This window comes from Copadichromis virginalis, linkage group LG7 (genome assembly GCF_057382275.1).
Source record: "Copadichromis virginalis isolate Kocher_CV1m ecotype Utaka linkage group LG7, C_Virginalis_male_GT1.1, whole genome shotgun sequence".
Lineage (NCBI taxonomy): Eukaryota > Metazoa > Chordata > Actinopteri > Cichliformes > Cichlidae > Copadichromis > Copadichromis virginalis.
The window spans coordinates 3221097-3244819 of NC_140624.1; the positions used below are offsets into that span (position 1 = coordinate 3221097).

At 42.2% G+C, this 23723-nt stretch overlaps 1 protein-coding gene across 1 annotated transcript; it reads left to right on the forward strand.

Annotated features, from left to right (window-relative positions):
* The first annotated feature begins 8429 nt into the window (after window positions 1-8429).
* Window positions 8430-22296, forward strand: wfdc1 (WAP four-disulfide core domain 1). The gene is made up of 7 exons (XM_085461193.1): window positions 8430-8928; window positions 19426-19621; window positions 19785-19868; window positions 20325-20465; window positions 20901-20951; window positions 21040-21099; window positions 21191-22296. Exons 1-6 carry the CDS (start codon window positions 8818-8820, stop codon window positions 21096-21098), a joined length of 642 nt encoding a protein of 213 aa, XP_085317319.1. The 5' UTR covers window positions 8430-8817; the 3' UTR covers window position 21099; window positions 21191-22296.
* The last annotated feature ends 1427 nt before the right edge of the window (window positions 22297-23723 follow it).

Genomic DNA, 23723 nt, shown 5'->3' on the forward strand with positions numbered 1-23723 from the left:
ATATTGGGGTTTTTTAAAGATGCATTTGAGATTAATTTCAAGAAAGAGCAAGTAGAAACACATGAAAGGGCTAACCGTTTTTAACTGAATGCTCAATGCTTTTTGTACCAATAGACTGACGAGCATTTTGTACGCTCCCCGAAGCACTGGTAGAAAACACTGGGCTGACTCGTCTGCACAAAGCTGTAGTAATGATAAGATTTGACCTGACCGTTCACAAGGTCATTCTCATATGTTAATAAATACAACTTTGTTACTGAACGTCTTTAATCCTTGTATGGATGATGTGTCTGCATGGACGAGTGCGGAGCCGCTACTTTTAAAATGCAACTATGGCTCCCTCCAGTGACAAGATACTGCTATTGCATTTGCAGCCTTCCTAACTGCAGCACTGAGCTGAAAATGCTGATACATACAGATCACAGAGAGGATTACAGACTATTGGGGGGGGGGAAAAATTAGTTGCAGTTAGTTATATGAAATCCTAAACTGTGTGAAGCATCCTCTCCTTTACTTTCAGGCCCCTTGTAAACAGCCCAGACGTTATCTGAACTATTCAAAGCTTCAACATTGGAGTTTGAAACCCACCGGGATTTTTTCCTGTCCTATGCTGTACAATTTTTGGTACATGCAAACCCTGCAGTAATGCAAACACACAGTAACGAGTGTAAATAAATACATCCCTCTTCATAAACCTGTAATAACGAGATCCAAAGTGAGGTTTACAAGCAGTGGCCCACACTGGAATGCCCCCACACTAAGAGGCACAAGATATGCAGACTCACACAGGCCAACACACACAGCAAAGGCAAAAGGCTACAGAAATGAAAACTCGCCACAACAAGAGAGCTGCTCTCAGAATACCACAAAGCTTTGATCTACCAGACAGGAACAAAGACCTAATCCATGTTTCATAGGAGCTCTACATGAAAACCAAACACACACATTCATTCACACACACTCGCAGGCACACAGTACGCCGTGGTTGAGTGCCAAGAGACGGATGCGACTACCTATCGTCAGGAAACGGTTGTTTTCTGAACTGAACAAATGTGCATTTTCAGACCAGTAAAATCAGAAACTAGGGCGGGTTATGCAGTTTTCATTTTCAGTGTAAGGACTGGTTTATTGAACCAGTGATTTGCAGACCATATGAGAGCCATGCAGTTACACGTTGTTCCAAATTTTCACCAGCTCATCGTTGTGGCTGTGAAAACCTCATTCTGTCCCCCGTCCTATTTTGACACTTGTGCACGGAGCACAACAGACAAAAGTCCTTCCAATGTCCGTCAGAGCCCAGCAGAAAGTTTCTCTCGCTCTGCTGGCATCCGCCCACAGGCTGCCTCATTTTTACAACCAATCAAAAACAACAAAGCAAAAGCCTGTGACAGTGATACTGTGAAAGAAATGTTTTTCTGCAGGATTATCTCTACGTAGTTTGAATAATTCGAGTTTACCAGTGTGGATGATTTGAGCTTCGTGATCAGCTTTTGGAATATAAATGATGTTTAGTCAATACCGAGGACCCACAGTGTACCAAGAGAAGAACATGACCCAGCAGCATGTTGGTAATTTGACTATGATTTGCAATCAGACATCTTATCCAGATAAAATATCCAGACTTATTCATTACATGAGATAGGATATTAGTTACAGAGGTCATATAGACTTTGCAGCTTCTTCAGAACTATGGACCAGATGTGGTGTAAAGTGCACTGCAACCTAATAAGTCGACTTTTACATTTAAACAATTCAGTCACAATAAATACGGTGTTTTCTTCATGTATATGAGGGAAAGACCTCGTCGGTGGGATGTGTGTAAAAAGAGAAAGAGAGAGTGTGCGAGGCGGAGAGCAGTGACCTGAGGCAGCCTAAATCTGACCCTTTCAGCATCATCTCCTATAAAGACGGAAGCACACGAAGAGCTTTGAAGTCTAACATGAGTTACTGAAGCACCTCCTGGACACTTTGACCCCACAGTAGAACGTCTGAGCTGTGAGTTGCTATAGAAACTGAATGAGTTTCTTTCTTCTTCTTTTTCGACCTGTAGGTCACGGTGAGGAATTCTGCACAGCTATCCGAGTTCAAAGTTTTTAGTTGCAGGATGAGAAGAGCTGTGAGGCAAGAGGGAGGGAAAAAAGACAACTGTATCTGAGAGATGAGAAACTAATTTGGACAAAAAGAGAAACTTAAAACTAAGGTGGAGCACATGAGGTAGAGCAGTAGGCAATCAACCATAAATAAACGACAAGAGGAAGCAGAAAGACAGAAAAGAACCAATTACTGTATGCCGGGGGAAGCTCTCAGACTGAGCTCACACATCAGACTTTTTGCAGGTTGGAGCTGTTAGAGCAGGGGTGCCCAATCCCGGTCCTCGAGAGCTACCGTCCTGCAGCTTTTAGATGCATCCCTACTCCAACACAGCTGAATCAAATGAATGGCTTGTTATCAGGCCATTTGATTCAGCTGTGTTGGAGTAGGGATGCATCTAAAAGCTGCAGGATAGTAGCTCTCGGGGACCGGGATTGGGCACCCCTGTGTTAGAGGATACAGTATCGTGATATTTTAGTGAACAGAAGGAAATCGAGCAGAATCACATCAGTGAGAAAGTCGTCCTGATAATGAGAAATTAATGAAACAGCTAAAAAGGGTTTAGATTAATTAAGATTTATAGCAAACAGAAGCTCACAGTGTGCACAGAAATCATTACTAAAACATATCAAAGCTGTACACATGAGCAGATTTTTGATTTTAGTTGATTTGAGATGTCACAAGATATCTGTAGTACTTTCAGGGGAATGTTCTAGACTACAACAGACTTAAAAAACCAAACACACAGCCTAGAAGTTTGAATAACGAACACACGTGAATTTGGAGTTTGTTTGACGCGCTCCCTGCCTTGAATAAACGTTCAGTTTGCAGGCGATTAAATCTTTTGTAAATAAAAACAGCCTTTTTCTGATTTTAAGGTTACTGACAGTACTGAAGGGGAGTAACTGTTTGGGCGTCATGAATGCCTTTTTGTCTGTCATCTATCACAAACCCTTCCTCTCCTTTTATCTGCAGCTCTTCCGCCCCGCACCCTCTTTTTATCTTTCCACCTTGATCTTCTTCCTGCGCTAACCCACAGTATTAAACAGCTGCCATGCTTTAAATCATCAGTGTGTTGCTGTATCTCTAACACTCTTAAATAGTAAACCTTTAAGTGCCATACAAAGGAAGCAAGATTTTATTTATAACATGCACCGACCCGATACTTCATCAAAATGCTAATACTGGGTTAGACCCGCTTTTGCATTCAGAACTACTCTAATTCCTCATGGCGTGGATTCAACAAGGTGCTGGAAACATTCCTGACTCTGTGGTCCATACTGACATGGCAGGTTCACACAGCTGCTGCAGATTTGTTGGCTGCACATCCATGATGTAAGCTCAGCTCATTTCAGTTTTATTTATCTGGTGCCAAATCTCAACACTCACTTTATATTGTAAGTTAAAGACAATAACGGAGCGAAAACCCCAATAACCAAACCACCTGTGAGCATGCATTCAGTGACACTAGCAGGGAAGAACTCCCGGCAGAAGCAGGCTCAGTGAGGCCATCTCCAACGACCGGTTAGGGATGACGGGAGGAAGACGGGGAGTTTATGAATAACTAATGATTACATGCACACTGAGTGTGAAAAGAGGTGAAGGGAGAAGCAGAGAAAGGTGACTGCTCTCCCATTCTTCCATTAAACACCCTATAAACCACATGTAAACCAGCAGTCTGAGAGCAAAGTGCTCCATCGTGGTGATATGCTGCTATGAGGTCCTTAAGATAAGATATGGCCTGACTGAGATATAAAGATAAGCAAGTATCTGTGCCTTTGACTGTTTGTTAATGTTAATGCTCCCTTTAACGAGTGGCATCATGTGGACTTGGACAAAGAGCTACGATATACCTGGGAGCTCATGTTTTTTCTACCATGTAATTATGATCATTGCAAAGTTGGCATTTTAAAATTGAATTACATCTCCTGTCATTTGTGTCAGACTTTAGTTACTGGAGCTCATCAGTGGCTCGTTTAGCAAATTAGAAGGAATGCCACTGCAATCCCACAAGTGAGCCTCTGTTTCCTGTTCTTAGCTGACGGGAGCGGCATCCAGTGTGGTCTTCTACTGTTGCCCAACTGCTTCAAGATTAGATGTGCTGCATACCTTGGCTTTAATCAGAGGTTAATTGAGTTAGCGATCTTCAAGCAGCCTGGCCATTCTAATCTGACCTCTTAAATCACCTTTCTCCCCATTCTGATGCTCAGTTTGAACTTCAGCTGCTCGTCCTTATCCCGACTACATGTTTAAATACACTTAATAATAATAAATTGTGTGTGTGTGCGTGCATATGTGTGTGTATGTGCGTTATAGTAGATAAAGATCACGCACATCAAAGGCCAATCTTTGCATGTAGTATAATATTTGCTTCATTTGCTAAAGTTCAGTTTTCAAACTAGAAAACAAAAAAGCAAACACATGAGAACAATCAGTAAAATTGCAATTAAGTCACAGATTTGTGTAACTGATCCCAACTGGTTCCTCAGAGTTTACATTCTGTCAGACACATTAAAACCAAATGCTGGGAAGCAGCGAAAGCCTGCTGGACCTTTTTCAATGTGACTTAGTGAAAAATAAAACAAGGTGGACTTTTATTGCCGTTTGATGTACACAACATCAAAAGGAGTTAAAGTGCTGTAAAAACTTGCCCTCTGCTCTGTACAAGTGCAACAAAGCTCGGGTATCCTTCTGTCACTTCTGGCACAGCATTGCAGGATGAAATCATGTAGCGTGATCATCTAATTACCAAACACACAATTTATTATCAGAATTTTCCGCTAATTGTTGTCATATGTACTGCGTGTGTCAGGGGGTTAAAGCTCATCCAAGTGGAACTTTGACTCCTGTCCACATTCAGCAGCCGAGTTCAAACTAACCAATCGCAGCTGACCTGTGACCTCTTGCGTTGACCCTCTGACCCCAACTGACAGGCCTGATTAGAAATGAATAATCTGACAAGTTTCAGCTTCAGGCTTCAGCTCACTGATACAAACGCAGCCCACACAAAAAGCTAATAAACATTAAAAGCCACACCAAAAAGATAAATGATCTATTCACTCGCAAAGCTGGTTTCACCCCTGCATAACTCCACAAATGGCATGTTGTCTGTCAGTTTATTTGTCACTAAACTATTTCAGAAATGTTTTAATAATTACATTTTCAGCCATTCTGGTTCCAACATCCATGTTTTTTCCAACATAGAACGTAAATGATCAATTGGACCATCTTCAGGTGAAACAAATGTGTCCATTACTTTGTCTTACTTGTTACTGTTCTATGACCAAATTAATGCAATACGTTGTTCAAAGATTCATTTCAATTCAATTTTATTTATATAGCGCCAAATCACAACAAGTCGCCTCAAGGCGCTTCATAGATACAGAGAAAAACCCAACAATCATATGACCCCCTATGAGCAGCACTTTGGTGACAGTGGGAAGGAAAAACTCCCTTTTAACAGGAAGAAACCTCCAGCAGAACCAGGCTCAGGGAGGGGCGGGGCCATCTGCTGTGATTGGTTGGGGTGAAAGAAGGAAGACAGGATAAAGACATGCTGTGGAAGAGAGACAGAGGTTAATAACAGATATGATTTAATGCAGAGAGGTCTGTTAACACATAGTGAGTGAAGAAGAAACACCCAGTGCATCATGGGAATCCCCAGCAGCCTACGTCTATTGCAGCATAACTAAGGGAGGATTCAGGGTCACCTGGTCCAGCCCTAACTATATGCTTTAGCAAAAGATGCACATTTAACATTAAAGTCACATTAAAGAACAATCTTCAGAACAAATTTTAAATATATTTTCTTCTTCCACATATCACTTTAGCACATGTTCACAAAATCTGGTAAATCTTTGGTTTTGGTTCATTTAAATGTTGCCGTGCATTTCGTCCTCCTTACATTGACGCTAATGCACAGAGTCAGCAATAAAGTCTCTGTGGACTGAATCTGCAGAAGCTCATTCCTTTATTGCTAAGATCATGGTAACAAAACATTAGACGTCAGGGTTGGTCCATGTGATTGGAGTAGGTTTACTAGCTGTTGTTGTACTGCTTAATGTTTCTGTAGTACCTCAGTGATTGGTTCATATTATCCCTAGAAGCCTTTGGCAATGTGTTAAAGACCGTCAGCACTAAATAACTCCTCTCCTGCAGTCTCTAAGATTAACAGCATGAGGAATGAACATTTTATCCCATTATTTACTGCAAAAAATCCCAGTATCAACAAGAAATATGATGAATTATATAGGGAAACTCAAGCATCTGTGGTATGAATGCATGGTGTGTGTACATGTTTGGCTACAGTAGACCCCAACCACAAAGCTTACTGGTACTATTTAAATGTAACCTCTGTTGAAACTCACAGATTCTGTCCAGATGCACAAGCTGGCCTTCGCTGTGAAACACATGTCACACATTTACCTCTTTGGCTTCTATGAAATCACACTCTCTGCTCGTGTACAAACATGAAAAAGAGGGGCTGCTCTGTCCGCTGAGCCACATCTGTCTTTGGAGAGCTACCAAACATTACAGCATGAATCAGGCTAGAATTAATCAGAATCAGAGAGGATTTAATATGGAGTCCCCAGAGATTTGCAGACACTCCATCCTCCCAGAAACAACTACAATGCATCTTTTTCTCCAGAGAACAGCTGTCAGATGAAAGGATTTTTTTTTTTTGCCTTTCAAGAGGAGCCTGTCTCTAAACAGACTGCAATCAAAGATTTTCTTTTAGGTGTCCAGCCCCTTATCTTTCTAATTTCTGTCTTATATAGATGACACACATATAACATTGTTTCCAAAATAGTTCAGATGCTGTTCCCTGTAACAGAAATGCAGACAGAAAATGCAAGTATGAATGGATGAATTTAATTTAAAAAGTACTTGGAAATTTCATCATATGTGTGAAAGAAAATCATGGACACTGGTTATCAACCAAAAGTATCCAGAATAATATAGAGCTGGGACTTATTTGGAGCAACATATGCATGCATTTAACTGATGTTGTTTTCCAGGAAAGGCCTTACACGCTTCGGCAATGCCAGCAAGGCTACAGGTGCTCAGCTGGCCACCCTGTAGTCCGGACCTGTTGTGCATTTAAAGCACTTGGGGTGTTGCTAAAAAGAAAAGAGCAACTGAAATTCAAAATCAAACAAATAGGGGGAAAATGTTTTGCTTTCAAAACCACAGTAACTGATCTTTTTGATTCCCAGTGTAGATAAAAGTAGATGCAATAGACTCTTTTTTTGCCACAGACCAGCAGTTTTATTACTTAACTGTATTCAGAGCGATATGTTCTTATATCTTGTAGCTGCTGGCTGGATTGTTTCAACCGTATCCTGATCTCGTCTTGTTTGGTTATACTCGTTTATACTGTAAATTCCACCTTTAGAAAGAAGGGCAGGATGTAGATGTGAGAACATGTCTGGGAAGCACTGCTGTAAACGGGACAGCTGAATTCCACTCCAGCATTCCAGGAGTGTAATTATAACTTAGCATAAATATGGAAGGTAAATGAAACAAATCATTCATTAAATTCCACTATCGTCATATCTTATTGTCCGTGTCGTCCACCCCTTACCCTTTGCATTTTCATTTTTTTCTCCCTTGCTTTTGCTTTACTTTGTCTTTTGTGTAAGTGAGCCCAGGGGCCTCTCTCTCAGTGACACCGGCTCTGCTTCTGTAAAACTAATAATGACTGAGATTTGTGCCGGCTTAGCATTCTTTCTCCCTTTCAGTGCAAGACGCAAAGAATGGGGAGAAAGGTCCGGTGGTAAGGTGGTGGGGTGAGTCGGGGGAAGTGGGGGGTGGGGTTGAGATGAAGGGCGTCCTAGTTTAGGGGGGGGGGGGGATGACGGAGAAAAAGACAGAGAGGCCCCTTTCCCTGGAATACACCACATGCTTTTATTGTGCATGGATCAATGCCACTGAAATCACTGTGAGTGCTCTGCCAGCAAACATTAGCTTGTATTTATTCACACTTGGACACTCATTCAGACAGCTAGGTGTATTTGTGCAATTTCAGACACCTTGCCATATGAATCAGGTGTGTCCTAACTCTGTTGTAATTCAATCTTGGACTGTTAATAGTTAAAAAGCATGTATGAACTCCAGGCTAGCAGTGAAGTCTTTTTAAACCCCGTGCAAAGAAACGAGATAAAATAAAATAAGTCACAAATGCACGCTGACAAAATGCTGTCAAATTTACATAAAGATCACCAGATGTGCTACAAGATGCAACGAGGGGCCAAGGGGCGGTCTCACACTCACTGCCCTCTCCAACAGTCCTCCCTCCCTCCTTTCACCTCCCCTTCTCTCTTCCAGAGACATGTGCACACGCTGTGCCAGCAGACAGTTTCAGCTCTCGGTAACTGATGCACAGACTGCTGCTGTTTCTCCCTTCCCCTCTTTACTCCCCCTAACAATTCTCCTTCCTTTCCTGTACTGCCTCTATTCATCCCCTCTGTACTTTCCTCTACTTTTTCTCTACTCTGTCATTCTGCCCGTCACTTTTCCTCAGCCGGATATAAAGGCAGGACCTGTTGGAGGGAGAGCGCTTGTGTAATTTCTGGCTGCACTTGAGCACCCAGAGTTGTTGCTTCAGCTGGAAAGGCAACAAACCAGAGGACCTACAAACAGCTACAGGACAAACTCCGAGTAAATCTCTGTAATAAAGAGGAAGAAGGAATACTTCTGAGAAAATAAAGGAGAAGAAGGAGGGGGATGTGCAGAACACAGACCATGCCAGGCTCTTTGCTGGTGCTCCTGTCCCTGTTGGTCCTGTCCACAGGAAGTGATGCCAGAAGAATCAGGAAAAGAGGACTCAACCATAAGGTGGGGCACATAACCTCACCTTTCTACTGTACATACGAGTGTGTGTATTTCTCTGTCTCGGGGTTGTTTAGAGAATCTTTTAAAGTGGAAGTCGGTGAAAGCTCACAGCACTGTAGTACAATGTCTGCTCGGTTACAGGGAGGCACTTTGAGCTGTCAGGGCAGTTTTGTGTCTGAGGTGAGAGGTGTTCGAGTAGGCCTGAGGGCTGTGATTAAAATGACCGATAGTGTTGTGGCATAGTACAAAACACATTTACAGAAAAAGTGCATTTACTCAGGTTTTATACTCAAAGGAAGAAATAGATATTTTTACTCTACAATCACCAGCTGGATATTTTAAATCAGATTAAATTGGTAAATAAAGTTATATATTATATCTTGTTTTATATCAATTCCAAAGTCGTGGAGGAAAAACAACAAATTGCAGCTCTGAAAGTTAATTCAGGACTTTTCCAAACCCAGGAGCGTGAAATTAGATTTGTGGCACCCCACATGTCCCAGCTATGCTAACTGTGGCTAGGTAATGACCATGATTTTGATTAAATAGGCCCAATCCACACGATGCTAGCTTTTTTTATATGATCACTTATTATCATCGGGAAATATTGTAGCTTTTAACGGAAACTGTATGAGATAGGCATGCTTGTTAGTTTTCAGATGAAACATTGAAACAAATACATTTTAAAAAATGCTAAAAATCAGATCAACAAAAATGTAACAGAGTAAGTACGTAGTTCAGTCTGGAGAAGAGTCGGTGTTTTGCTTGAGAGAACTTTAACATTTCTTTCACCGTTGCGAAACAACGGTTTGAGAGCAGATGTGCTTTGATTTATAGATGCATGAAAAATCCACTCAGACAGGCGAGTTTTGAAGAGTAACAGAGAGTGTGCAACAGGTTGGAATAAGTAATGATTCTATAGGAGCAGTGGGGGGTATATGGGATGTTCAGCATTAGTTGGTGTGTGTGTGTGTGTGTGTGTGTGTGTGTGTGTGTGTGTGTGTGTAGTGGATTATTAGGGCAGGAACTGAATTTGCAGGCCAGGCCCCCGCTTGTTAACTCAGCTCAGTGTAGCTGATTGATCATCTCTAACAAGGGCTCACTGTAGCGTGCTGCCTTTCCTCTCTGTAACCTTTCATGCTTCAGTGTTCTCACCTTCTGACTTGTTTGTGGCCTCTGTCTCTCATTTTCAGCCTTTCTCTAATACTGTATGTAACTGTTACCATTCCACCCTCGTTCTGACCCGATTTCTCTTCCCCGCTGACCGTGTGCTTCTCTCAGTACACCACCCTCCGTTTTCCCTCAAATATCTTTCTCTGGTCTCCTCCTGCTCTCAGGATGGGCCAAAAGAACTGTCCGTCTGGACTCTGCCTCAAAGCTGCAGTAATTGGAACATGCTGAGACAGCTCTATAGACAGAGTTTGCCTTTTACTCCTTGAACCTTTTCATCTCGGTATCTTGCAATCTTTCTTTTTTTTAAATCTCCCACATACACACACTCAGCCTCATTCATAACGCCAAGGCCATACAGAAAGACAAATTATAGTCACGCAGTATTTAACATACACACTCCACAGAAGGATATTTTGTCTCGAAAGGAAAATTGGTAAATTTGAAATCAACACAAGACCACCAACATGCTCAGTTTTGCCTTTTGAAGCCTTTTCTTGAGATTGTATAATAAGCTTTAAACCATAACAATATGAATACACGATCCGTTTAGATTAACCAAAATTTTTACATGCAAGTAGGTTCGTATATTAATACAGGAGAGGAGGTCAGATTTTGGCAGATGTTTGTTTTAACCTTAAAGAATGTATTTTGGTCAGTAATGGATAGAACACGCTGACATTTTCCCAAAACCAAAGTATCACTTGGATTTAAGAGAAGTGCTACATGCACTGTGTACACCAAGAGTTGATCACTTGTATTTTTATTTTTTATTCCTATTTATTCTATTTATCCCCTTTGTATATTTTATTTATATTTGTCTCTGTATTTATATATATGTGTGTGTGTGTGTGTGTGTGTGTGTGTGTGTGTGTGTGTGTGTGTGTGTGTGTGTGTGTGTGTATATATATATATATATATATAGGGGGGAGATATCATCACCCCCACCCGAGATTGGGTACATAGCCCCAAGTGTGATAGGAGAAGGATCGTTGAGTGCGAGAGGAACTGACCTGAAAAATAGGATCATGGCCAAGCTTGAAACCTGGATCCCCCGTAGCCGGTTACCAAGATTACGTGAAGTACCCTCAGAAGGTCTGCTAGATGATGTTAATGCAGCACTACGGGCAATACCTACAACCACGATTACCGACACTAACAAGCTGATCTACAATACGGCAGCAGTGATCAGTGAGATGCTTGGCTACAAGTTGAACAGCCACAAGGGGCAGTACCCTCCATGGAGAAGGAGGCTAGAGGGCAAGATCAAAGTAGCACGGAGGGAGGTTAGCCAACTAACAGAGTTGCAGAAAGGTGCGACAAATAAGGTGCCTAAGAAATACAGCAAGCTGTCCATACCTGAGGCCTTGGAAACTGCCAAGCAAAGACTCACAGCCTTGGCCAGCCGCTTGAGGAGGTACACCAGAGAGATAGAAGGCAGGAGAATAAACCAGCTGTTCTCCACAGAACCAGCAAAGGTGTACTCTCAGTGGCAAGGGAACAATAAGAGAACAGCACCACCAAGGCTGGAGACGGAGCAATACTGGAAGAGCATATGGGAGAAGGATGCAACCCATAACGGCAATGCTCAGTGGCTAGTGGATCTGAGGGCAGACCACAGCGACCTCCCTGAACAGGGTCCAGTAACCATCACAGTGGCAGATATCCAAGAAAGGGTCTCCAGTATGAAGAGTTGGACAGCACCAGGGCCCGACATGGTTCACGCCTACTGGCTGAAGAAGCTGACTGCACTCCACGAGCGTCTGGCAGCACAAATGAACCAGCTGCTAGTTAACGAGAGACACCCGGAATGGCTAACTGAAGGCCGGACGGTCCTGATCCCCAAGGACCCCAAGAAGGGACCGGTCCCCTCCAACTACCGACCAATAACCTGCCTCAGTACTACATGGAAGCTCCTGTCAGGCATCATATCGGCTAAGATGAACAGGCACATGGGTCAATACATGAGCGGGACACAGAAAGGAATTGGCAAGAATACCAGAGGCGCAAAACACCAGCTACTGGTAGACAGAACAATCAGCCGAGACTGCAAGACCAGACTGACCAACCTGTGCACTGCCTGGATTGATTACAAGAAGGCCTATGACTCAATGCCCCACAGCTGGATACTGGAATGCCTAGAATTGTACAAGATCAATGGGACCCTAAGAGCCTTCATCAGGAACTCAATGGGGATGTGGCGTACAACACTAGAGGCCAACTCCAAGCCCATAGCACAAGTTACCATCAAGTGCGGGATCTACCAAGGAGATGCTCTGTCCCCACTGCTGTTCTGCATAGGCCTGAACCCCCTCAGTGAGATCATTAACAAGACTGGCTACGGATACCGACTACGGAACGGAGCAGTTGTCAGCCACCTCCTGTACATGGATGACATCAAGCTGTATGCCAAGAGTGAACGAGACATCAATTCACTGATCCACACTACCAGGCTATACAGCAATGACATTGGAATGTCGTTCGGACTGGAGAAGTGTAGTCGGATGGTAACAAAGAGAGGGAAGGTAGTCAGAACTGAGGGGATTGAACTACCAGAAGGCAACATTGCAGACATAGAGGACAGTTACAAGTACCTGGGGATCCCGCAGGCAAATGGGAACCATGAAGAGGCCGCTAGAAAGGCTGCAACCACCAAGTACCTGCAGAGGGTCAGGCAAGTCCTGAGGAGTCAGCTGAATGGTAAGAACAAGATCCGGGCCATCAACACATACGCCCTGCCCGTGATCAGGTACCCTGCTGGGGTAATAGGCTGGCCAAAGGAGGAGATAGAAGCCACTGACATAAAGACAAGAAAGCTCCTGACCATGCATGGAGGGTTTCACCCCAAGTCCAGCACCCTGAGGCTGTACGCTAAGCGGAAGGAAGGGGGCCGGGGACTGGTGAGTGTCAGCACCACAGTCCAGGATGAGACAAGGAACATCCAAGAATACATTGGGAAGATGGCCCCAACTGACCGAGTGCTCAGTGAATACCTCAGGCAGCAGAAACCCAAGAAAGAGGAGGGAGACGAGGAACCATCATGGAAGGACAGGCCCCTGCACGGTATGTACCACCGGCAGATAGAGGAGGTGGCTGATATCCAGAAATCCTACCAGTGGCTGGACAAAGCTGGACTGAAAGACAGCACAGAGGCACTAATCATGGCAGCACAAGAACAAGCTCTGAGTACAAGATCCATAGAGGCTGGGGTCTATCACACCAGGCAAGACCCCAGGTGCAGGCTGTGTAAAGATGCCCCAGAGACAATCCAGCACATAACAGCAGGGTGCAAGATGCTAGCAGGCAAGGCATACATGGAACGCCATAACCAAGTGGCCGGCATAGTGTACAGGAACATCTGTGCCGAGTATAACCTAGAAGTCCCGAGGTCAAAATGGGAGATGCCCCCAAGGGTGGTGGAGAATGACCGAGCTAAGATCCTGTGGGACTTCCAGATACAGACGGACAAAATGGTGGTGGCTAACCAACCGGACATAGTGGTGGTAGACAAACAGAAGAAGACGGCCGTAGTGATCGATGTAGCGGTTCCGAATGACAGCAATATCAGGAAGAAGGAACACGAGAAGCTGGAGAAATACCAAGGGCTCAGAGAAGAGCTCGAGAGGATGTGGAGGGTGAAGGTAACGGTGGTCCCCGTGGTAATCGGAGCACTAGGTGCGGTGACTCCCAAGCTAGGCGAGTGGCTCCAGCAGATCCCGGGAATAACATCGGAGATCTCTGTCCAGAAGAGCGCAGTCCTGGGAACAGCTAAGATACTGCGCAGGACCCTCAAGCTCCCAGGCCTCTGGTAGAGGACCCGAGCTAGAAGGATAAACCGCCCGCAGGGGCGTGCTGGGTGTTTTTATATATATAACAATTCTGTAACTGTAACTTCGGTCGTTGCTGTGCTTTTTTTTTGGAAGTCGAATTTCCCAGAGGAACCCACCCGAGGGATTAATAAAGTTCTATCTTATCTTATCTTATCTTATCTTATCTTATCTTATCTTATCTTATCTTATCTTATCTTATCTTATCTTATCATTTAGTATACTTGTAAATCTTTTGAAAGAAAGGTGTTTGCATGACAGTCTTTCCATGTTCCATCTCTGCGCTTCAATAGAAACATGCCGGTCTAAGAATGATTTACATGTAATCAGGGTATTTAGGTAAGAAATGGGCCTAAAGGCTGCAATGGTCAGAGTGATAGAGATGCTAATAGAATTAGGCCAGTTTTCAGTACCTGTCTAATCAGGCTGGAGATTGCCTGTTCTGTTTAAGCGCTTAAAAGGAACAAAAAGGAAATGGACCCACTCTTATGTCTGAGATAAATACCTCAGCAGCGCCTCAGTTTGAAAGTTTTGGATCTATAAGTTTCCCCCTCTTACCAAATCATTGCCCAGATTTTCAGATTCCAGATTTGCTTTGCACACACCCACCACTCAACCAGATTGTTTAGTCTCATATAGCCATAACACAGTCTGGCTCAGACATCTGCCTGGGCATGCCCGTGTGCAAAGCAGTGTCTCACAGTAGCATTATAAATCTTTAGTTTCATCTAAGTGAAGTGATGTGGGCCCTTCTGACAGTATCTGCTATTAAGCAGAACGTGAAACACTTGGGCTTCCTGGCGTTTGTCTGGTCATGTGTTTGAAGGATAAGCATGCAACTGCTGCCTGATCTTTGAGAGATTTGTGGACATTTGTGGCGTAAATGTTGCAGACTGGTGGTGATGGCTTGTCTTGTAATGCAAACAGTTTCAGAGCTAAAGTTTGAACACTTTAATGCAAGGAATATTGTTTCCAGCTGTATGCAATTGCTCTAAGCTCAAAACTCATCTGTTTAAAACTACTTTCCCCCTGTGATCACATGTGCACTGTCTACTTCTAACTTCTTTATTTTTAGTGCTCTTTTACTTGGTTTTTGTTCATTTACTGTACAGGGCCCCTGAGTGTTTTGAAAGGTGCTTGTAAATGAAGTGCAATATTATTATTGTTTATTATTAGGTAAAAGGGGAAAAGTCTGTAAGCCTGGGATTTATAAATGCATGGAAGGCGCTGACTGTAGAAAGACCAGGCCACGTTTGTAGCTGTGAAGTTTTAAATATGGTGACTTTAAACATGTAGATTTGCTTTGTGGAGGCTCAGAGCTCTGAGAGGACAGAGTGTCAATATGAAGGAAACTACTGCAGCCATTGGTCATTAGCTATAAACCATCAGTTATATCATAGTAGTGTAACACTATTCTCGCTTAGAATCTACAATTTGGGATAATTTTTCTGTTATTATTAATATATTCTAATGAATATATTTGTTTTCTTTTCTGAGACATGACCTGTCAGCTATTTAACTCTGCAGCTCAAAGCAGGATTAATTCCAGTTAGATCTGAGTCTGGTGGTCAGCAGCACATTACTGGACATAACACTGGAGCAGATTATTGCTCAGTACCACAAACCTCAAATATAAACTCCCGTCCAAATCATCCCAAACATTCCTTCTGTTGTAAGAACGTTGTGTAAACCAACATGATGTCTGTCAACATGATTTCCCATCATTCATTAAAGCTCTCATGTCTTACTGATTTACAGTTTGTCTGTTTTCCTCACAACTTAGCCTGCTGCATTTGCTCTTCTGTCTTTCTGTCAAACTGACAGCTGCTCTAGAAGCAGGAAATTGGGTCTCACAACACAAAATCTAACCAGATGTGTGCTGTGAGTTTCTTCATTTAGTAAAAGCTGAAGATCTTCCAGATTTAAAATGAAACCTTGAAACCTAACCAAAAGACCAAACACGTTTACCTGTGTGTACACCATGGAAATATATACAACAATCTTTATTTATAGAGCACATTTAAAAACCAACGACATGCCAAAGCGCTTAACATAAAACAAATTAACACAAGTATAAACAGAGTCATAAAAAAATAGAAGTGTAAAATTATGTTCACAGGAAAAGCCACCAATAGAAAAAATATAACTATAGCACAATATAACTATGCCATCAAAACACAATGGCGACAAGACACACACAGCGGAAATAAAAGCATGATAGGAAAATTAAAAGAATAAATAAATCTCTGCAAACAAGGCCAGCATTTAGCCGGTAGAAAAAGCAAGATTAAACAAATACGTTTTAAGCCGTGATTTAAAAGATTGAATAGAGTCAGACGCCCGGATGCTAATCGGAAGGTTGCACAACTCTGGTGCAGCCAGAGCAAACGCTCGATCACCTCTAGATTTCAACCGAGAGATCTAGGCTGCACCAGCAGCCTATATATATTCTTTGGTTTGTTTGTAGATCCAAGTTTCTGTGCATGTGTGTGCTCGTGCACTTGCATCCTTGCACAGACGAAGCAGAAAATGTTAGTATCTGTCTCCGATTTTGTTTTGTCCTTACTTCAAATGGTCAGATTTCAGTTCAGTTAAGGAGCCAGGCGTGGTGGCTTCTCCTCATCACCTCTCTGTGAGAAATTGGAACGAGTGAAAGAATCAGCAACTGAGATCAGACTTTAAAGCTACCGTCGTGTTGCTTTTCGACACCAACAGCAGGGGAAGAAAGAAAATGAAAGCATCAAAGAGTGAGCGAGATGGAGTACAGACAGTGACAGATAGATAGATGGAGGGGAAAATATTCCCACAGATATTCATGAACATCACACACAAGCCTGCTGGCAGTTTCTTTATTGGGGAGAAGCAGCAGACAGGAGTGTAAATAAACACTGTGGAACATCTGAGAGATGTGTGTGAGATTTTATGATAGACTTCAAGAAACAGAGCATGACAGCCCTTCTGGCGTACAGCAGTGGAAAAATCATGAGATGACAACTGAGAACAAAGTGGTTAAAGTAAAAGAAGAGTAACAGATATTTAACCAAAGCACAGTCCGAACCAGCATGGGTGATGGTAGCGTTCTCGGGGAGCTGTAATAAATCAGTGAATGGCTCCTGCAGTGTGCACTTTTGCCTGTATGGTATAATTAAGAGCAAGTTCAAACTACACACACACAAAAGCATGCAGTTGAATAAACAGGAAGGGCACGCTTGAGCTTTTTGTAGGAGAGGTTTGCAGGATACACTGGGAACAGATCGGATATAAGATAAGTTCAGATAGTGTAATAATCATTATGTAATTATCCAGTCTGAGCAAACTTTGTAGTACTCATTCACAGAAGAGATGCTGTGAATGAGTACGGAGCTCCAGTAGACTCCTGTCTGTATGAGGCCAGCATACACATAAAAATTAGAGTGGAATTTAACTAGAAAAGCAATAAAATAATCACTGACCACCGACTAACATCAGAGACAACACCCGCAGCAAACTGACAAACAATATTCTTGTTCTTTGGAGATGAAAAGCTTTACTAAGGTATCCAGTTATTTCCTGTTTCTGTCCATGTGTCAAAACGACTGATGAGAAACAAATTTCAGGCCCAAAGTATCAGGCAAAAGAGGAATCTCATTTCAACTCGGTAAAATAATCGAAATTTCAAATTAACCGAAGAACACAACGTTCTCTCCATCTCGCCGACCTCACCCCGTACACCAAACACCCACCGAGCTCCCAGCTGCCAGAAGAAACGAATTCATTTTTAAAGTGTTTGTGGTGCCACCATGAGTGCCAAACATTTGTCTTTTGTGTTTCACTGGTTGGTTCGGAGGAACAGCCTGCAAACCTGCCAAATAAACAGCACAGTTTTAATGATCGTGTGCCACCCAGAAGCCAATTATCTAATTACAAATCTAGTGTAAGAAGAAACAAAAACAAATTCCTCTTTCTCGCTTTCATCTGCACTCTGGCCCATTCAGAAACGATGCTGCAGTTTCACTTGTTTCTTGCACCGTGTGCTTTCAACATCATGACAAACAGTTTGACAGAGATGCACTACCATGACCAGTTTAGAAAATAAACTCTAGCCAATTAATAAAATATTCCCCAAATATGTTCCTCCGCTCTGGAGGATCCGAGGTTAAACCAAACTGTTCATTTTGATACAGTTAAAAGGAGAGAAAACACTGACGCTTCATCCAGAAAAGTAAATACAGTTCGTGAGAAAATATGAGAGTTGGTGTTTAGTTGATGGCAGCTGTGCTTCTTGGGATTTTGCTATAATAATTTCCATGTGCACAAACCCCCAGAACAATGAATGGTCACTTATTCTGTGGTGCACAACATCAGATATTCAATACCAGCAGTGAACAAAAAAATATAATAAAAAAACAAAACACTTCCCTCCACTTGTTCTTGCCAGAACTGTGTGTGAAGTGGATCTTTGCTCAGCTTCATAGTGGCCTACTTTCTCCCTCTCATTCACCAGGGAAGTAAGTGTTCGGTCCCACACTGAAACACCTGACCAATCCAGGTTAAGGTATTGGTAGGCAGGCATGCATGCAGAAATCAAACCTTCACCGCTCCTGTGCACAGTTCAGCTAAGTGCGTGCTGGATGTGCTCCCTCAGGTGTATTGTCGCCCTCTGCTGGTTGCAATGTGGTCACAGATATTATTACACTGAATGAAACTGTCTCAGTCTAATCTACATACATGCAGCACAGCCAGCACCTATTCTGAAAATACTTCCTGTCTACAGTGAAACTAAGCTTTTACTTCAACTGATCAAACACACACGTCCACACATGTGCAATAGCAATAACACTAAACGCAATACTCTTTTCTGGCATTGTTGTATTATACTTGTATATAGCATTTGTATTCTATTTTATTCGATTGTATATAGTATTTTATTTTTATTTTATTCTATTCTATTGTGTACAGTATCTCATAGATATATTATTCCAGTGTTTTTTCTCTAATTCTTCAATGCAACTTTGCACTGCACTGCTGTAACAAAATAAATTTCCCACACGTGGGACTAAGGTTATCTTATCTTATCTTACTGTGCTTCAACTTTACTAACTGATCAAAGTAAACTTGTATTAGGAGGCCAGTGATTAGCTTTACTTACTTTATTTTGAAATTCATTTATATAACAGCATGTGAAATCCTACAGAGACATCCATAATGTACTTATTATGGTTTTGTTTACAGCGACACCTGCAAAGTTAATGTGACTCCAGACTCCAGAGCTGCATTTTTATGATCTGTTGTCTTTTAACCGTGTTATTAAAAAAATAAAAAGCATATATCTATCTATCTCAATATCTACTAATTCTGAAGTCGGTATCTCTATTTCTTTTTGTGTGTGTTGCCCTCACATTGGCCTCCAGGGTAATATGTTCCAGTACTTTAAATAAAGAAGAGAGGGTATCGTGCATCAAAGTAACAGACCCCATCCATGGTATATTTCAGACATTTATCTGTCTTTCTTTCTCTCTTTCAGGATTACGAGTATCTCAATCATCCCCAGTCCACACAGCACCAAAAGAATGACCGGTGTCCACCGCCGCCCCAGATGTTACCAGAGCGAGCCTGCGAGGTCCCGGGCTGCCGCTCAGACTCAGAATGCGAGCGCCACAAACGCTGCTGCTACAATGGCTGCATCTATGCCTGCCTGGAGTCTGTGCAGCCACCACCAGGTCAGCAGAACCAGCAGACTGGAATTAAAATAGGGCTTCAAATTATATTAAAGTGATTATTGGTTGGCAATATTTTGATGTTCACAGAAATGCAGGAAGTTATATTTTTCCTCGTATTGTTGTTGAGTATTGCAGTAGCTAAGGATGTGTGTGTTTTGAGCAGTTCTGGACTGGCTGGTGCAGCCCAAGCCTCGATGGTTGGGGGGTAACGGTTGGCTGCTAGACGGTCCTGAGGAGGTTTTGCAAGGTGAGGGCACACACCTGAACAGTTAAGGGTAACACACATGTGAGTCCAGAAAATCCATCTGCAGAACATTTTTGAGTTTTCAGTGCAATATTGTGCAGTGATATTTAATCAGAAGTCACTTTCCTCCCTTCCTGTGTGACAATAATAATCACAAACTGTAAAGACATCTTCACTGTAATAGTCCCACCAGTCTCAAATACAACGCTCCACAAATATTAACAGGAGGGCAGACTTGCTGCTCATTTTCCTTTAAAAAAAAAACAACTCTAAAACTTTGAGTTTTTTTCTGAGTTTATATTTGTATGCTGGCATTTCCTGTGGGAAATATTGTTTTTTAATTATTTGAAGGAAAGCCAGAATATAGTGCCACAAAATGACTTTTGCTCTTCTTATTGTCGTTTCCTTGGATACAGAGTGTACAGAGTGTGTTGGTTTTTGTATTTTTTTGCCCACTAGCTGAGGCCTGCAGTACTACTGAGGATGGAGATGAGCCTCTGCACTGTCCTACGGGCTACGAGTGCCACATCATCAATCCAGGAAACCCAGCCTCTGGCATCCCTAACAGGGGACAGTGCATCAAGCAGCGCGGCAACTCTGGTATTATTTTATTTCCCTTGACTTAAATGTTTTAGTGATCGCTCACATGATTGTGATGTGGCTTTAAATGTAGAATTTAACACACATTCTCTCCTATCTATATGTCACTTTCACAACAACCGTCTGATAGAGCTGCTCTCAAAGCTTTGTGCTCTGAAGCGCCACAGGGCAGGATGAGAATGCCAGGCTGTGCCAAGCATTCTGCTCTGGTGTCTCTATCTTGGCAAATGGCACGCTGTTAGATGCCAGGTTTCTCCTTTGAAATAGATCTTGAAATAAACATGCTGGAGTGACCTTGCAAATGAATAGACGGCCACGAGATGAACTGATAACGTGTGATTGAAGCTGTTGGCAGAAATATTAAACCAAGTATTTGACAGAGGGAACTTTATCCATTCATTCAGTTTGTGCATATAACGGTGATTTTAATTACAGATGGACGTAGCTTGAGACACAAATACTTTAAGGACTACAAGGACTACTTAGGTAAGAAGCTCAAGTGAATAAAAGCTTCAAACTGAATATTAAGTAAAGCTAATATGTCTGACATCATTGTGGCTTTTTTATTTGATAGGTACCAGCTCTAACAGTGCAGTGGGCTATGAAAAGCATCACCACAAGCACCTGGGGTGAAGTATGTTCTCAGCCACTCACATAAAAATAAAATCATCCTCATCTGCATTTTCCTGTAAACAGACCCATTTTTTTTTCTCATACCTGCTCAGGTCGACTTGAACTCAGCCTCAGCTTCGAGCATAGCACAACCTCAGACATCAGTCCAGTCCTGTTTGATCCGCTCGCAGCTAAACCGGGATCAGATCTGACCTTTTTTTAAACTACGCCTCCAGCTGCTACCTCCTCTGCGCAATGCCCTGTCTCGCAGCCTCTCGTCAGTCACGTGTCCACAGGGAGACGAGTTTCTCACACTCTCAGCATGCATCCAAAGAAAAAAAGCACTTTTGTCCCTCTGTTTGATGTCAGCAAAAAGGGAGGAGGAGAGGCTTTTGGTGAAGGTAGCGCAAGGTGCAAACTGAAGCTGATTAGCAAAATTGTCTAAGCAACCCCGATTTTTGCAGCCCCCTCCCCCCTCTCTATAATTTGTTCCTATTTTCATCCACTGCCATGCTCTCTATTCTTAAGACTGGTCAGCAGAAAAAATCAAGACCATGTGGGCTTCATTCTTAGCTCTAAATTCCTCTTCTGAAATCTGGAATGTTTTATGGACAAGAGGAAAAAAAATCCAGGTGTAGCCGTGAGTCAGCTAAGAAAATCCAGATGTTTTATATTATGCGCTAATAACTCTTAATTAAAAAATAATACCATGTGAGTATGTGGATCAGTAAATTCAGAACAGCTGCAGGTATGTACAAGCTAACAGATGCTGACTGTGACTTGGAAAGCAAAATAAAGAAAGACAAAACTGTTTATTTAAGAGGCCTATTCGAGATGCTCCCCCTGTGAAAAAGAAAACTTAAATTAACCTACTGAAGGAAAGTGACTCGTTTTGAAAAGACTGATTTCATTTACACTTCTTTGACGACTTATGCAGTAAATATGTACCAGTTCAGAACAGTTATTCATTAACATACTATATGAGAGACAATAATCCCTGCTGCAGTATACACATGATAAAAGAAAGGGATTTTGCTTCCATGTAAATATTTAAATGGTGCTTCGGTAATTGCTGCATATAATAACAGAAGAATAAGCTGGTCACACGTGAAAGAAAACCACTCTGTGCAGAACTAAAGTGATGTCTGAATATTTCCATCTGATTGGTGCTATGTCGCTGCCTTGATTATTCTAAATAAACCACTTTATTTTAAAAAAAGTTGTCCTTTGGTTCTCTTTCCCAAGTCATTTTAAGATGTGTGAAAATACTATTCACATTCTGTCAAGCCAAGAACATTTATGTACATCTGCATGCAGTCAAATTAGCTTTCTGTTCACGATCTAAAAATGAAACGAAAAGGCAAAAATAATATTGCACGGTTCTTTTCCCAAGAGAAACACAGACTTCTTTGTTCTCATTTAGTAGCAGAAACAGCAGAACAGCTTTCAAATGAGCTGCCTCAGTTTGTAGCTGAAATAAGTGCTTTAGACCACATTGCATTTGAAACTGTTTGGAAGTTTGCACAAACAACTTCTGCAAGAATGGCACTGATTTGGTTCCCCATCTTGCTCATGACAGAGAACAGAAATATTTGCATTCTTTAGCACAAAAACATGTAATGTTTGTGCAGTTATACAAATCCACAGTCAGCTTGTAAAAACAAGCTTGAACACTTTCTGACCCAGTGGGTCTTTTTACAAAGCCCCAGTGTTAGGTAGCCAGTGGTAGTGGTGGTTGTGGAGGTGGCCGTTAAGGTCACCACTCCCCCGCTGGACAAACATTTCCTTAAATTAAGACAATTTATATTTAGAGCCTGTGATTTCCATTAATAAACAACACAAGAGAATAAAAGATAAGGCAATATACAGGGAGTGCAGAATTATTAGGCAAATGAGTATTTTGTCCACATCATCCTCTTCATGCATGTTGTCTTACTCCAAGCTGTATAGGCTCGAAAGCCTACTACCAACTAAGCATATTAGGTGATGTGCATCTCTGTAATGAGAAGGGGTGTGGTCTAATGACATCAACACCCTATATCAGGTGTGCATAATTATTAGGCAACGTCCTTTCCTTTGGCAAAATGGGTCAAAAGAAGGACTTGACAGGCTCAGAAAAGTCAAAAATAGTGAGATATCTTGCAGAGGGATGCAGCAGTCTCAAAATTGCAAAGCTTCTGAAGCGTGATCATCGAACAATCAAGCGTTTCATTCAAAATAGTCAACAGGGTCGCAAGAAGCGTGTGGAAAAACCAAGGCGCCAAATAACTGCCCATGAACTGAGAAAAGTCAAGCGTGCAGCTGCCAAGATGCCACTTGCCACCAGTTTGGCCATATTTCAGAGCTGCAACATCACTGGAGTGCCCAAAAGCACAAGGTGTGCAATACTCAGAGACATGGCCAAGGTAAGAAAGGCTGAAAGACGACCACCACTGAACAAGACACACAAGCTGAAACGTCAAGACTGGGCCAAGAAATATCTCAAGACTGATTTTTCTAAGGTTTTATGGACTGATGAAATGAGAGTGAGTCTTGATGGGCCAGATGGATGTGTTAGGATGCCTGGGTCGTTGACCCAGGGTTTTTGAGTTTATTATATTATTTATACTTTCTAGTCTTTGGCTTCTTTGAGTTCTGTCTTATGGT

Coding starts and splice junctions, on each gene's coding strand:
- wfdc1 (XM_085461193.1), top strand. CDS start 8,818: ATGTGCAGAACACAGACCATGCCAGGCTCTTTGCTGGTGCTCCTGTCC. Junction 19,869..20,324: donor TCCTGAGGAGGTTTTGCAAG/GTGAGGGCACAC, acceptor TTTGCCCACTAG/CTGAGGCCTGCAGTACTACT. Junction 20,466..20,900: donor CAAGCAGCGCGGCAACTCTG/GTATTATTTTAT, acceptor TTTTAATTACAG/ATGGACGTAGCTTGAGACAC.